The sequence below is a fragment of the Bicyclus anynana genome, chromosome 5 (assembly GCF_947172395.1).
Source record: "Bicyclus anynana chromosome 5, ilBicAnyn1.1, whole genome shotgun sequence".
NCBI lineage: Eukaryota > Metazoa > Arthropoda > Insecta > Lepidoptera > Nymphalidae > Bicyclus > Bicyclus anynana.
The window spans coordinates 7,343,136-7,358,359 of NC_069087.1; the positions used below are offsets into that span (position 1 = coordinate 7,343,136).

The 15,224-nt window shown below is 37.7% G+C and overlaps 1 protein-coding gene across 1 annotated transcript; it reads right to left on the reverse strand.

Moving 5' to 3' along the window:
- Positions 1-649: 649 nt before the first annotated feature.
- Positions 650-14,111, reverse strand: LOC112045339 (endoplasmic reticulum resident protein 44). The gene is made up of 6 exons (XM_024081485.2): positions 13,982-14,111; positions 4,779-4,854; positions 4,018-4,272; positions 3,654-3,896; positions 1,850-2,113; positions 650-985 (listed from the first exon to the last, which is right to left on the reverse strand). Exons 1-6 carry the CDS (start codon positions 13,985-13,987, stop codon positions 720-722), a joined length of 1,110 nt encoding a protein of 369 aa, XP_023937253.2. The 5' UTR covers positions 13,988-14,111; the 3' UTR covers positions 650-719.
- Between the last annotated feature and the right edge of the window lie 1,113 nt (positions 14,112-15,224).

Genomic DNA, 15,224 nt, shown 5'->3' on the forward strand with positions numbered 1-15,224 from the left:
TATAATATTGGACAACTTTAAAACCTATTTGTTCTTTACAAAACCAGAACATTTTATTATATTTAAAACACAATATTTTTGTAATTTTTAACCGATTACAAAAAACCGAAACCGGAGGTTTCTCATTTCGACCGTATTTTTTTTGTCAAAAGGTAGATACTTGTAACACCATCTAGTAGAGTTTTGAAGTACCAGTAGGCAGTCTGCTTACATACCCAGTAAGTGATGAAACAGTACCACAAATAATTTAAAGATGGCGTTTTTGCAAAGATACATTTTTATTTTATTATTAGAAAACATAATTTGGTAACATACGTTATATCCTATATATTTTAACCGACTTTAAAATAGGAGGAGGTTTTCAATTTGACTCTATAGTTTTGAATATATATTAAGTTGCGCGATTACTCGAAGACGCCTGAACCAATATGAATAATTATTTTTTTTGTTTGAAAGTGTATTTTCATTTATTTAAGACGGATGGACAGACGGGCGGACAGACAAACGGACATAAGGCGAAACTATAAATGTTCCTTGTGGACTATGGAACCCTAAAAAAGTTCTAAGGCCATTGAGAGGGATTGACTGGCAGCCATCATACACATAATACACACACAGTTAATAACAGAACTTAATAATTTTAAATCTTTCTTTAATTCATGTCACATTCTCATAAAAGGCACGACAAATGCATAACGAATGTTTTTCATAGTAGTTTTTCATTCAAATAGTTTAGATATTCCTTCGTCTTTAGTGTCAACTGATGTTAGGCGACCTGCATAGACATAGTTCTGATCAAACCGATAGCCCGTTACGTCTTTGGTGGTTTTATTGAGTTTTCCAGGTTCCAAAAGAATATTGTAATCATAGAGCCGTATCTCGTTGTAATATTCAAAGGCAATTAAGGGCAGGTCAGCGACCGATTTTCCAAACCGCACCAATAAGTGCTCAAGTTGTGTGCCATCAGCCAGTAAGACGCTGAAGCCTGTAAAATATACGTTATTATGAGTTTTAGGATACCTAATCAGTTTAGCCGATGGACGTCCACTGCAGGACATAGGTCTTTTGTAGGGACTTCCAAACATCACGAGCCTGAGCCGCCTGCATCCAGCAAATCCCTGCGACTCGCTTGATGTCGTCAGTCCACCTGGTGAGGGGTCGTCCAACACAGCGCTTTGTAGTGCGGGGTCGCCATTCCAGCCCCTTGGGTCCCTTACCCCTGGGTTAATTATTAGTTTTAATCATCATTAATAATTAAGTTTCATTATTAACTAAAGGTTTCGGTCAAAACTATAGTGCCACAAACTTTTCTAACCCGGTGGCCAGGAATGGCGATCGCCGCATTTTCAAAAACATATACTTAGGTACTTGTAGTGTTCGTGTATATATACACCGGTAGTGGGGTAGTGTTCGTGTATATATACACCGGTAGTGGGCGAGAGCGGCCAGTCTATGGCTGGCATCGAGAGGAGGTAAGGACAAGGGACCTTACAGTACTAAAAAGGCGAAAACAGCGACCCCATTGCAGCAGGTTGCAGGTTTCACCGGCCTCATCACGCTGCTTGTGGATCATCTGCATTCTGTGGTGGCACTATACATATACAATGAGCATCATTCCGACAAAGACGTCTAGATTACCTATTGCCAAACAATGATAGTTTAAAAAAGGTCTTTGTTGCCAAATGATTCAGCGTTTCCAATTAATAAAGCTTCCATCTTTTTCAAGTTACAAGATCCTGGGTAGAAGTCGTAGTCCAATATCGAGAGTTTCTATCGTCCAAGAATTTTTCAGTAAAATTTCACATTGTCGAAGCCTAAGATATGGAAGTACAAAAATCTGCAAACTTACGTTCTTCAAGTGAATATTCTCTTCTTATGGCCTCTTTATATAGCTTCACAGTTTGTGTGTCGGAGGGTATGTGTAATAAAATGATGCATGGGTACTTTTTCGAGAGGTTTTCTTCATTCTCTGAGTTGATTTCCTGTAAGAGAGGAAATATTGCTTGCACGGCCCAAGTATACATGTCAGTGAAGTTGAGCATAGATCCGCTGTATGTGTCGTCAAGTGCAACGATAGTTCCTCCTGTTGATCGAATCATTACACTTAGTTGACCTGTAAATAGGAATTACAAACGAATATTACAGTCGACCCGACTGGACTTCTCAACGTCTCTTCTTAGCTTTTTCTAATAAGTAGGTATAAGCGAGCTCTTAGGTGCAATCACGCCTGATGGTAAGCGATGATTCAGATTCCTATGGTGGAACGCGCTTGCCCAGAAAATGCCATAACTCTTGACTTGAAGATTATGATGATGATATTGAAGGTGCTGGGGAAAACAGATGCTGGAAAAGCATTCCACATCTTTGCAAGCATTTCAAGGAAAGAGGAACTAAACCGCTTAGTACCTACGAGAAATATCGACGACGTAGCGGTGCAAATCTCTGCAATACTTAGCTGTCCTGTGGGAGAACGGCGAAGGTGGCACAAGACTAACAGTTCCTGAGCAGACTCGCCCCGAAATATATTTTTCACTACTCTTGCTCAAAAACACTGTCATATTACTACTCCACAGCGGGGCTAAACAAGCATTTTAGCCTCTAGAGGCTAAAGTAATTTTGTTTTTTAATTCTTGTATGTTACGAGTACTAGCCAAGTACTAGCCTACTATAAAACGGAGGAGGTTTTATTCGAAAATAGAATCATTATAGATAAGGCCCTGATTGTTTTGAAAAATAAATTAAAAAACTTTAAACTGGAATGAAATGCAGCATTCTTGTCTGTGGCATGCGTTCATTTTTTTTTTTAATTTTTATTGAGTTGCAAATAGAGCGAGATTTGAAGACATGGGAAATCCTTTACGGTGTAATACCTTTGCCTTTTTCACACGTGAAAAAAATAAAATTAAAAAACGAGAATTTAAAAACCAATTGGCGTGAATAATACACACTTGATTTTTTTTCAGAAATTCATTGTAAATTTGTGACCGTAACTTACATATTTTTCAACAATCATTGTAATTGTTGTCTTCATCTGGTGAGAATGGTGATCCTAGTTTAGAGATGGATGAAATTTTCAATCTGTTACCATCGAGACGAAAGTCAAAGTCGAGACGCATTTACTTAAATACTTACCTACGAAAAATGTAATAAGTGGAGAAAACAACAACGAATGGATTCACTTACAAAAGGAGTTTTTTAAACTATTATCTCCCACGTTTACCTTACATAGTACATTATTCATCTTCACAGTAGTCGGAAATTATGCTACTGGGTAAAAGCATCTCCCTTAATATCCAAAATTGTAGACTTTGTACATTTAATTTTCAATTAAAATAAATCATTGAATATCGTACTAAACTATTTTATTTTCTCGCAATCGTAGTGAAAAGAGTGCAACACGTGGGGCTAAACCCATTATAAACTCGGTTTCTATTTAGGCGGCCCTCGCCTTCGTCTCGGGCCCTAAAAATACCTCGTATATAATGGGTCTTTTTAGCCCCTTGTATAACAATCCACTATTGTAGTATACCAATAGACAAGCAACCTTTTGGCGGCGATGAAATTTAGAGTTTGTTATTGCTTCATTGCCAATGAGCCTTCTAGCACGGTTAGCTGAATGCAAGAGAATTTTTTTCTTACTCTAGTATAGATACCTTTTAGGTGTGTTCGCTGCGCAGAATCATCCAACATCACATAGAATCGACACTCCTCTCTAAGGCTGGTAGCCACTTTACGAAGGATATCATACTCAGGCTGGTCTTTGCTGTTTATGCAAGCAACTATGTGCCCTATGTTCTCATTGAGATCATGAAGCTCATCCAAACTATTGATTACTATAATTGGATCACTTAGCTTTCCTCTGATAAACTCTACATAACCTTCCACGCTTTGTTTGCCTGTGAATAATATACGGTTTAGTTATCTCTATCAGAAGTATCTAGTAAAACTCGGGAGGCAATAGAGAATTATCCTAGCTAAAAGATGTTCTTAATAAACAAGAGTTTTATTAATACTTACATCTGCATAACCACCCTTCTCTCGATTGCACACCATTTGCAAACATCACAATTCTAGGATTGCTCACGTACAGGTCATATTTTGTTGTGATGGCCTCCTCATTATCAGAATCTACCTTAGCCAATGCTACTTTGCCATTATTCAATCCAGCTTTCGTAATTTCCTTTGCAACACCATCAAATATGGATAAAATACGATCTCTGTCCGACGTTCTCCAATTACGATAAAATACCATTAACACCAAATCGTTGGAGGCTGGAACAATTTGGAAATCTACATATATCTACTAATATTATAAAACTGAAGGATTTGTTTGTTTGTTTGCTTGAACGCGTTAATCTCAGGAAATACTGGTCCGATTTGAAAAATTATTTCAGTGTTAGATAGCCCATTTATCGAGGAAGGCTATGTAGGCTATATACTCTCCTCGTATTCCTACGGGAACGGGAATTACGAGAGTGAAACCGCACGGCGTCGACTAGTAATATCTAAATTAAACACCTACCCATTAGTTCGATGGTAAACTTCGCCAATGATTGTGTACCACCAAGGGGTAGCCAGTCAATTCCAATTCTCGTTTACCCGATTGTATCAGAAGGACGGTAATGTTTTCTTAAAAAGTAACTAACCTAACCTAGCATAAAAACCTATAGAGTAGGTTCTACAAGCACTTCTGAGCATCAACTTAAACACAACTATTAAGATATACTTAGGATATCGACTATGACTTAGGCTCTTACTCACTTAAAGCTGAAACTTACCTATCACATCGTCAATATTGCTTTCAGTAACTTCAACTACACCAATATTAGTAGGCTCATCAGTACTCTGAATATTCTGAAACAAAACATTTATCTTTTAAATATGACCATTATTCTCCTCCAACTAGTCGGTGTACGACAGTCCAGTCCAATCGGGGCGGGGATCAATCTACCACTCCTTCGATGTAGAGTCTGGCCGCTTTTACTGTTGAGCTATTGAGGCTCTAAATATTTTAGTATTTATTATTAAAACTAGCGGACGCCCGCGACTTCGTCCGCGTGAAAGTCGTTGTAAACTTTCAACTACCCCTATCCCTACCCTACCTCTACCATACCCTATCCCAACCCTACCCCTACCCTACCCTTCCCCTGCCCTACCCCTACCCTACCCTACCTTCTTATTTTTATTTCCCCCCCCCCCCCCCGCGAGTCGCATCGAGCGCGGCAACCGTTAGGTACACAAAAATAATCCATATAGCATGAATTAGTATTCACGCGCGATGGCTGCTTAGCGTATTTCTTGTATAACTTTGGTGTTTCTTTACCGATTTTTATGATTCTTTTTTTATTGAATAGGTAATAATGTTAATTTTTTTAGTTAGGGATGAGTGATGAGTGTTATAAACATAAGAGTATACAAATATAATTAGAAAGCTCCGAACTGCTAAGCTATCGGGAGTTACACGTGTTATTGTGAGTCAACCATAAAAGATAGACATATATATCCTGTTGTGTTTTTATAGATAATTTTAAGGAGAACATTTCCGTCATACATGATTTCTATGTAACTTTAACCATTAAAGCTGTACACGCGACGGAAGCTTAAAAAATTGAGTAACTTCTCCCGTTTTCTCAACATTTCTCTTCACTGCTCTGCTCCTATTGATCGTAGCGTAATGAAAAGTATACTATAACCTGCCCAGGAGTATGTAGAATAATTGTGCCAAGTTTCGTGAAAATCCGTCCAGTAGTTTTTGTTTCTATAAAGAACATACAGACAGACAGACAGACAGACAGACAGACAGACAAAAATTTTACTGATTGCATTTTTGGCATCAGTATCGATCACTAATCACCCCCTGATAGTTATTTTGGAAATATATTTCATGTACAGAATTGACCTCTCTACAGATTTATTATAAGTATAGATGAATTGAACTCTCACGCCCGGTACAAAATATAACGGTTTTACATAACAATAAAACCGATATTATGTGCCGAGAGGAAAACCATACAGCATTGTCTTGAAGATCGCATTTGTGTACCTTACCTTTCTATGGTCAGAACATCGATACATACCTAGTTCCTTCAATCTACTAAAGGAGGTGTAATTGTTTCATCGTGCTAGCCAGTGTGTAAGCACTGACATTTTAGCTCATAGTCTTCACCAGGAAGATCTTCCTGCAATGCTGTATGGTTTTCCTCTCGGCACATAATATCGGTTTTATTGTTATGTAAAACCGTTATATTGATGTGCCTATTGAAAACCATACAGCATTGTCTTGAAGACGTGTTTGTTATCTGCTGGTGAAACATATTATAGACACAATGCTATGATGATGATGATGATGTCGATAGTAAGATCTGACATCAAATTAATTGTTAATTTAACTAGGTATTTGACTTTTGCTTATAATTTTTATCATGGTTTTGCTACTTTATATATAAGCAAATATGTGTTTAAATAAAAGAAATCAATTTTTATGTACTTTGATTACAAATGTAAAATGAAAATTGTACTAGCGTTTGTATTATTACAGTTGAATTAAATTTTTGAAGAAAAATCGTACGATAATAAAAAGAACCAAAATATTAAGCAATCTTAATTGTATGAAAATAAACTAAGATCAAAAGCGTAACACTTATTTGGCAAAAATCACACCGCGCTGAACGTTTTAAAAATATATATCATATTTATTTTTAGGAAAATCAATTTCACGTCAATAATGATTAAAAAATGTGACTGATGATTTCCAGTTTTCGCACAATAATATATCGTCAATCGGCTGGTTATCTGACCATCATAAAGATGCTACTACTTATCTACAACTGCCTGGGGAGGCGTCAATGCCGCTTTGGATAGGAGCTGTTTGACCCCAGTTCCCTATTACAGAACGAGAAGCAGCTTTAGGTGTATTACCTAGTATGTAATATGTAATAAAGAGATTATTTAAGTTCTTAACTTTGCCTATTTTAGACTTACTTTTAACAATCAAAGACCTGACTAACGTTACTGGGCATATGTATATGTCGTTATGTTTGAAAGTTTCCATACCGATTGTCTATATGAGTGAGAATCATTTTTTGAACCAAATTCCGGTATTAAGTATATACAACGTGTCCCAAAATTCAACGATAAGCGGGCGCCAAAAGATTGACCTGCTCATGAGCACTTAAGGAAAAATAATAAAAAAAATATACCTAAATTTTTTTTTTAGTTACAAAATAAATTTTAAAATTCTTTGAAAATTTACACCTTGTATGATATTTTGAACTACCGCAGCTACAATTTCTTAAATATGCTTAAGATTTTTTTTGTATCGGAACCTAAGTAGTACTACTATTCACCACAACTCTTAAAAACACCACAATGCCCGCAGTTTTTACACAAAAAAAAATCAAAATATTTTTTTTCCCTCAAATTTTTAAAGATTTTTACTTTCAGTCTACTTTGACTCATGGTCTTGCAAAAAAAAGTATGAACACCGCTATGGCAAGTTATTTTCAAAGTTGACGCAACTAATCAAGATTTCAAAATAGTATAATACCCTAGGATAACTAGTCACAAAAAAAAATATGCGTACCATTTGTAAACAAGAACCAAATTTCTTAATTGTTCTTGTTGTTAGTAATAAATTTTACTATGTTCCAAAAATGTGTTTGTTATTTTAATTACACAACATTAAAGTAAATGTTCGAATTGTTTTCCACCGGCATTAATACAGGCACGACATCGCCTTAAAAACGACCGTTTTATTTTTCGCGCATATCTTCTAGCATTGATATGTGCCGCAGCCTGAGTGATTTTTTGCCGAAGCTCGTCCAATGTCGTAATCGGTTTTGCGTAGATCCTGTCTTTGAGACAACCCCAATAAAAGAAATCCAGGGGGTTTAGGTCGGGTGATCGGGGTGGCCATAGGATAGGACCAAGTCGCCCGATCCAACGCCCCGGATACTCGTGGTCTAGGTATTGTCTCACAGGACGAGCGTAGTGAGCTGGGCAACCATCATTTTGATACCACATATTTTGAAGGTCGCTTAGGGGGACGTCTTCTAGTAATTCTTGCAAATCATTTTGTAAAAAGTTCAAATAACTGTCCCCATCTAAGTTTCCTTGTAATTCAAAAGGCCCAATCACTTTTCCATTTAAAATGCCCGTCCATAAGTTGACCTTAAATTGATATTGGGATTTGTCTTCTCTCATCAGGTGCGGATTCTCATTGCTCCAGCTGTGTAGGTTGTGAAGATTTAAATAGCCATCTTTCTTGCAGGTTGTTTCATCCGACCATAGTACTTTATCCAAGAACTGAGGATCTTCCCGATGCTTTTGAAGCATCACTCGGCAAAATGCGATCCGCAGTGGATAGTCCCGTGATAGTAACGTTTGTACACGTCTGTAATGATATGGGTGTAGCCGATGACGTTTTAGTATTCGATGTGCTGAACTTTTTGGGATTCCCGTAGCTGCTTCTATGGCACGCACTGAGGTAGTTGAATCAATGTTTATTTCATTGAGAACTTCTTCATCGCATTCCGATCTAGGTCTTCCAGCGTTTCTTCTAGCTGACGGCAAACGACCCTCCGAAAACGCTTGATGCACATTCATAAATACCCGATAATCTGGATATCTTTGAGCGTTTGGGTACCTTTCTCGATACAATCTGCTAGCAGCGTTAGCATTGCACCGACATTCTCCATAAATGAGATGCATGTTAGCGTATTCCATCGGCGTGTATGGTTGCGGCATGATAACGCTAAACAGTCCAAAATACACCAAAAGTCCAATTCACAAAACACAGGCACAGTCCAAAATAATGCCAGGTCAGTTCAGTTTGCAGATCACTTAAGTCCAGTCCAAAATGCAAAGCCAAAAGTCGTTAGTACGAGAGCCACGTCAATTGAATACGGAAAGTTGCGCAGTAAACAAAGGAGCAGAGCGTACTGACTTGCTGGGAACAGGATTTTCTTTACCTGCATCATTGTCATTCAACAAAGAACATCTGTCTATCCCTCTCTAACGTATACTTATCGCTATCTTTCTCTCTCTCTCTCTCTCTTATTTTTAAATGTTATCGTTCGTTCCATTAAAATTCTAGGAAATTGCAACGTATGACTCACATCATTTTGTGCATAAAGTAAAAGTGATTTCTAGGAGCAAAAACATTTTAGAAATTTAGTTCTTGTTTACAAATGGTACGCATATTTTTTTTTGCGACTAGTTATCCTAGGGTATTATACTATTTTGAAATCTTGATTAGTTGCGTCAACTTTGAAAATAACTTGCCATAGCGGTGTTCATACTTTTTTTTGCAAGACCATGAGTCAAAGTAGACTGAAAGTAAAAATCTTTAAAAATTTGAGGGAAAAAAAATATTTTGATATTTTTTTGTGTAAAAACTGCGGGCATTGTGGTGTTTTTAAGAGTTGTGGTGAATAGTAGTACTACTTAGGTTCCGATACAAAAAAAATCTTAAGCATATTTAAGAAATTGTAGCTGCGGTAGTTCAAAATATCATACAAGGTGTAAATTTTCAAAGAATTTTAAAATTTATTTTGTAACTAAAAAAAAAATTTAGGTATATTTTTTTTATTATTTTTCCTTAAGTGCTCATGAGCAGGTCAATCTTTTGGCGCCCGCTTATCGTTGAATTTTGGGACACGTTGTATATTATATAATAGTATCACAAAAATTATCTTTTGCAATTTTTAGCAAAGTAAAGTCGTGAACTCTACGACCCGATGCTAGCAACAAAACCGTAGCTGAAATTGAAATTGAAATTTTATTTATCCTCTTCACACCATAATATGTACAACAATATAACTGTGTTAGGTTACAATTTCATTATGTGATAATGTGGGGACCGGTGTTCGCACCGGGTACAAAACCTGTGTTGCAAGACACCACGCTGATGTAGCCGTTCTCCTAGACATTTCAAAAAGGGTATATTTAGGTGGATTTGTGATGAAAGTCATCTGAGCACAACCTCGGGATCCCATATGGAAATTGACTTAGCGACTTTAGGTTTAGCTTTACTAATAGCCTTAAGGGCATGTTTTATTATGAAAATTAAGACAGCGGATTTATGTACTAAGATTCTGCTATAAGATAGTTTCTCATTTAAAAAATTAATATATCAAAAATTTTGTTAACTCTGCAGGTTGGGGAGATTTAGGATTTACTTGGGAGGTTTCGCACCAGTTTAACCATTTTCTGATGGCTGGTAAGTAGGTTGACAAGGTTGATTGTCTTTAACTTTTTTCTTTCCTGAGTAGACCATTCTTTTATTTGGGCACCCCACCCCTAATTGTCCAGACTTTCGGGGTCAATGTGTGCACCTGAGGTGGACACTGTGACGTGGCTCTATCAAGGTCTTTGGTAGGCTTTGTAGTTCGTGTGGGTGATCCAATGCTCTAGCTTTCAGATTCTGCAGTCAAAAAGCACGCGGCCACTCGGGTGCCACTATTAGCGACGTTCCTGTCACATTGTTTAGATGTGTCAGTACTTTTGGCAATAAATTTGAAGGAGGAAACACTCGTGCTAGTTGATGTCTCCACGGTCTGCTGAAGGCATCTATGTAGCATGTCTATGATCTCTGCAGTCTATCGAGACGTAATTCGATACCACAGCAATGTTGTGTAGCAAACAATTCTATCTCGGGTCGTCCCCATTTCATGCAGATTTCCTTTGTTGCTTGAGGAAGTAGATGGCACTTGGCGGGCGGTTTTTCGTGAGACAGTCTGTCTGCGATAATGTTGTAGCGGAATGGAAGGTAATAAGCTGATAACGTGATCTGAAACTTGTTTGTCATGTGTAAGAGATCGATCTTTAGATTCAACAGTCCAGTGACTTTGATCCACCCTCCTTTCGAACGTACGCTTCAAATGTTCGATTGTCTGATTGAACATGGGGATTTTGTAGAACCTTTGTGTTCCTTCTGATCGCCGTTATAACTGCATACAGCTTCTTTTTGTGGAGCTCATCAACATCGTTTTTAGCTGAGCTGACCAAATTCCTGACAGTAGTTTTGATTGAGCACCCCAACCTGAATCTGAGGCATCCGTTGCCAGGAAGTGGGATGCAGGTTGTAGATGTACTGGCCACTTGAGTCATGTGGCTCCGAGCCACTATTTTATCTCCTGTTCCACTACTTGTGAAATCAGTTGTTTTAGACGGGGGCATTTCCTGTCGAAACTTCTGAGGAATCTTTGAATATTGCGACCGTCTAGTCTGCGTCTGAGAATCACAAAATCGGCAAAGTTTAATAGGCCCACCAACCGTTGTAATTCGCGAAGGGTGATACGACCTTTCAACGTCGAATTGCTCAGGGCTTTGTTGAGAATGTTTATACTGTGGGCAACGATATTGAATTTTTTGGAGGTCTGTCAATGAATACCAAGGTAATCCAGATCTTGGGTAGGTATTAAGATTAATTTTTGGTAATTGAAGAGCCAGCCCAGATGTTCCAAGTGCCTCACGGCTTCCGCAGCCTGAAGACATAACTTGGATTGGTCATAATTGACCAGAAGGGAGTCGTCTAGGTATGCCAGAACCCGACAGCCCTTCGCACGTAGGGTTTCCGCAACCCAACATGTTACAGATGAGAAAAGATGAGGTGCTGGCGCCAGACCGAAAGGTAGACATGTCAACTGGTACAATTGCCTTTTGTAGCTGATTCTCAGGAACGGTCGATGTGATTATCCAGCCGGTATGTAGAAATAGACCTGAGAAATGCCCTGCTTTATCATCCAGTCTCCAGGTTGTATAAAGCTGGGAACTGAAGCATGAGAGATCAGACGGAAATGTTTCGTTTTTACAAATTTGTTTAGTTCTCGGAGGTCGAAAATCGGACGCCACCTTTTTTGTTCCGGAGAAAAAGCTTTGAGATAAAAGCTGAGTATCTTCCTGTGAACTACTTTCAGTATATGTTGGTCTAATAATTTTTGTATCACTTTCGTCATGGCCGGTGACGCCTTGGTTGCATATTGACGCATTATTGTTTCTGTGGGCATTAAAAGAAGAGGTTTCTTGTATAAGGGTATTCGAAAGCCCGTTATTTTACTTTGTGACTGTACCCATAAATGTATGTTCTTTGTATTTTCTCTTCAGCTGTTCTCTATTGTTAGAAGATTGCGGAGGTGATAGCCAGAAATGTGGGCCACCAAGAGAATAAACGCATACCAATTTTGTTTTATCAAATGAGAACACTCCACTAGGAGTATATTGCTAAGGGCCGCTTGGATAATTTTATCCAGAATTTATTATCATAACTAATTGCACCTTGATTCTATACATTTGGCTCTTTATCGCAAACAATTATATGTAAACTTTGTTCGGATAACTTGTAAGACAAAGACAATTTTCCATAAGTTTTAGTAAATTTATTAAAGAGGGTATCGATATTTAGGTAGGTTGGATTTATGTTAGTCCAACCGATGATTTCTTGTAAACCCGATTGCAATAGCTCTTTTTGATATAGCAGAGCGTTAGTAGTGGTGTAGCTAACATATCTGTTAACGTTTTCGTATATCTTATATGTTGCCATGTAGGTGAATAAAAAAGTTGCAATTCGATTAAACGACGTAAGCGTTTTACCTGGCTGTAGAATATTTTTATCGTCCAGGTCAGTCTTGCAAAAACCTAAATATAAGGATTTTCATACTATCGACGGGTTTGTTAAAAAATCGTTATTGTTTTCATTTGGTTTTTCAACCAGTAGGTCTATCATTCTGATTCAAAGTCATATTAGACACACAGGATTGATGCATAATAAAATTAGTGAGCAAACTCACCTGTTCGCATAACGCGTCGATCCGAGGATCGACCGTTACCTGTGAGGTCAGTTTTCCTTTTTCCTGTTGAGGTTCCTCTCGTTCCTGCTCACTGTTAGAACCGCTGTTGAAACTCGAAGTATCCTCGTGTATGGAGTTCCTCTCAGGCGCCATTGAGTACGAACCAACAGAAGGATTGGCTTCCGTTGTCTCCATGCTCCGTGCGCCATTTTTCGTGCACGTGGTTTACATTAAGAAACTCAATTGATCGAACCACAATAATAAAATATGCACTATTACCGCTGTATTATTGTATTTGTAAATCGTATAAAATAATATTTTTTAGAAAAATAAGATATTATTTCAAATTTTTTTGTGTACGCGGTGACAGTACACAATTCTATGAGCTAAAATGTCAGTGCTTACACACTGGCTAGCACGATGAAACAATTACACCTCCTTTAGTAGATTGAAGGAACTAGGTATGTATCGATGTTCTGACCATAGAAAGGTAAGGTACACAAATGCGATCTTCAAGACAATGCTGTATGGTTTTCAATAGGCACATCAATACATTAATCTATAATATAAAAATGAAACGCAAAATGCGTTAGTAAGCGCATAACTCAACAACGCCTGGACCAATTTGGCCAATTATTTTTTTAAAATGTTCTTTGAAGTTCTAGGATGGTTTTTATGGCGAGAAAAATTTAAAAAGACTAAATAAAGGAGTAAAGTAATGTAAAAAGGTAGGAATAAAAATTATATCATTGAGGAATTTTTTTAATGTAAAGCATTAAAATTTCGCGCGTAAACTACATAGCCCAAAAACTTTTTAGAGCAGCATGGCGCGAGTGTTTAATCTGTGGCGCGATAGAATTCAAGGCCTTCATTTGACGTTTGTGGTTCAAGGTTCAGCCGTTAGGAGTATTAGTGTTCTTTGGTTCAGGGCTTCAGGGTTAATTTTTAATATAAGTAAGTAGATATACGTAGTATCTATTAATCTATGGTAGGTACAAAATGCTCTGCTTGTACTTGCTTCAAATCACAAACGTCAATTGAAGCTTCAAATCAAAATAAATATAGCACACTGACAGTAACAGCGACATAGAACTGAGAACAAACAACAATAATACTCCAAGCACAGATTAGTGATAGTATATCTAGTATCCAGTAAGTAGTTTATGTAAAATCTCGTGATCGGGCTTACTTACTTCCATGTTGATAATTGAGCTTAAATTGTTATAAACTTACGAACTTCACTAATTACGGTTTTAAATTGTAAATTAACAACATTTATCTACATTATTATCTACAGAACGTCGAATGTCCAGTACCGAAACTACCAAACTGAGGAGTGACGTAAATAATCGACCGTAGATATAGTACCAATTACACCACATTTTTCATGATATTGTGCAATAACAATGAGAGTAAGAAGACAATGATTGAACTGTTATTATGAAATATCGTTTCAGACTTCAGTGCGATAGGTACCAATCTTCGAATATTAAAACATTTGAGCTGCAGCACCAGTATATAACTATTTTTAAGTACCTAGGACATCTTTTCGTCCGAAATTCCTCAGTGCCTGAAGACAAGTCTTGGAACAGTGCGTGTTGCCAGTGATGACCTATGGTTCCGAGACTTGGTCGCTAACTATGGGCCTCATAAGAAGGCTCAGAGTCACACAGTGGGCGATGGAACGAGCTATGTTAGGAGTATCTCTGCGTGATCGAATCAGAATTGAAGAGATCCGCAGAAGAACCAAAGTCACCGACATAGCTCAACGAGTTGCGAAGCTGAAGTGGCAATGAGTGGGGCACATAGTTCGAAGAGCCGATGGACGTTGGGGTCCCAAAGTGCTGGAATGGCGACCCCGCACTAGTAAGCGCAGTGTTGACCGACCCCCCACCTGGTGGACTGACGACATCAAGCGAGTCGCAGGGATTCGCTGGATGCAGGTGGCTCAGTATCGTAATGTTTGGAAGTCCCTACAAAAGGTCTATGTCCTGCAGTGGTGGTCTATCGGCTGATATGATGATGATGATGAAGTACCTAGGTAGGTACTTATTTAATATTTATAAGTAATAAATAGGTATATATGATAAAATCAGCTTTCTAGTACCCATAACACAGGGTAAGTAAACGCTTAATTGGGGCTAAGTACCTAGTGATGCGTGTATTGTACTACCTACCTATATTTATTTTATTTATTATAACTTTGGTGGCACCAGTAGTTAGACCGTTTTAATAAGTTTAAAAATTATTATCAGGTGAGTCGGTAAGGCAAAACCTCGAAAACTCGAAACTCAGTCATAATGTAGGGATTTTGAAATTGTTTTTCAATTTCAACGCTTGTTATATACTAAAATGTTTACCCACGCATTAAAAATTATCGCTAACTTTTTTCACTTCTTTTTTAGTTATTTACTCGTAAATATCTTCCCTACTAAT

Bases quoted from the DNA above. Each gene is read 5' to 3' on its own strand.
- LOC112045339 (XM_024081485.2), bottom strand. The intron at 4,273-4,778 runs GTAAGTTTCAGC...AAATTGTTCCAG, and splicing joins CAATATTGACGATGTGATAG to CCTCCAACGATTTGGTGTTA. The intron at 3,897-4,017 runs GTAAGTATTAAT...TATTATTCACAG, and splicing joins AGAAGGGTGGTTATGCAGAT to GCAAACAAAGCGTGGAAGGT.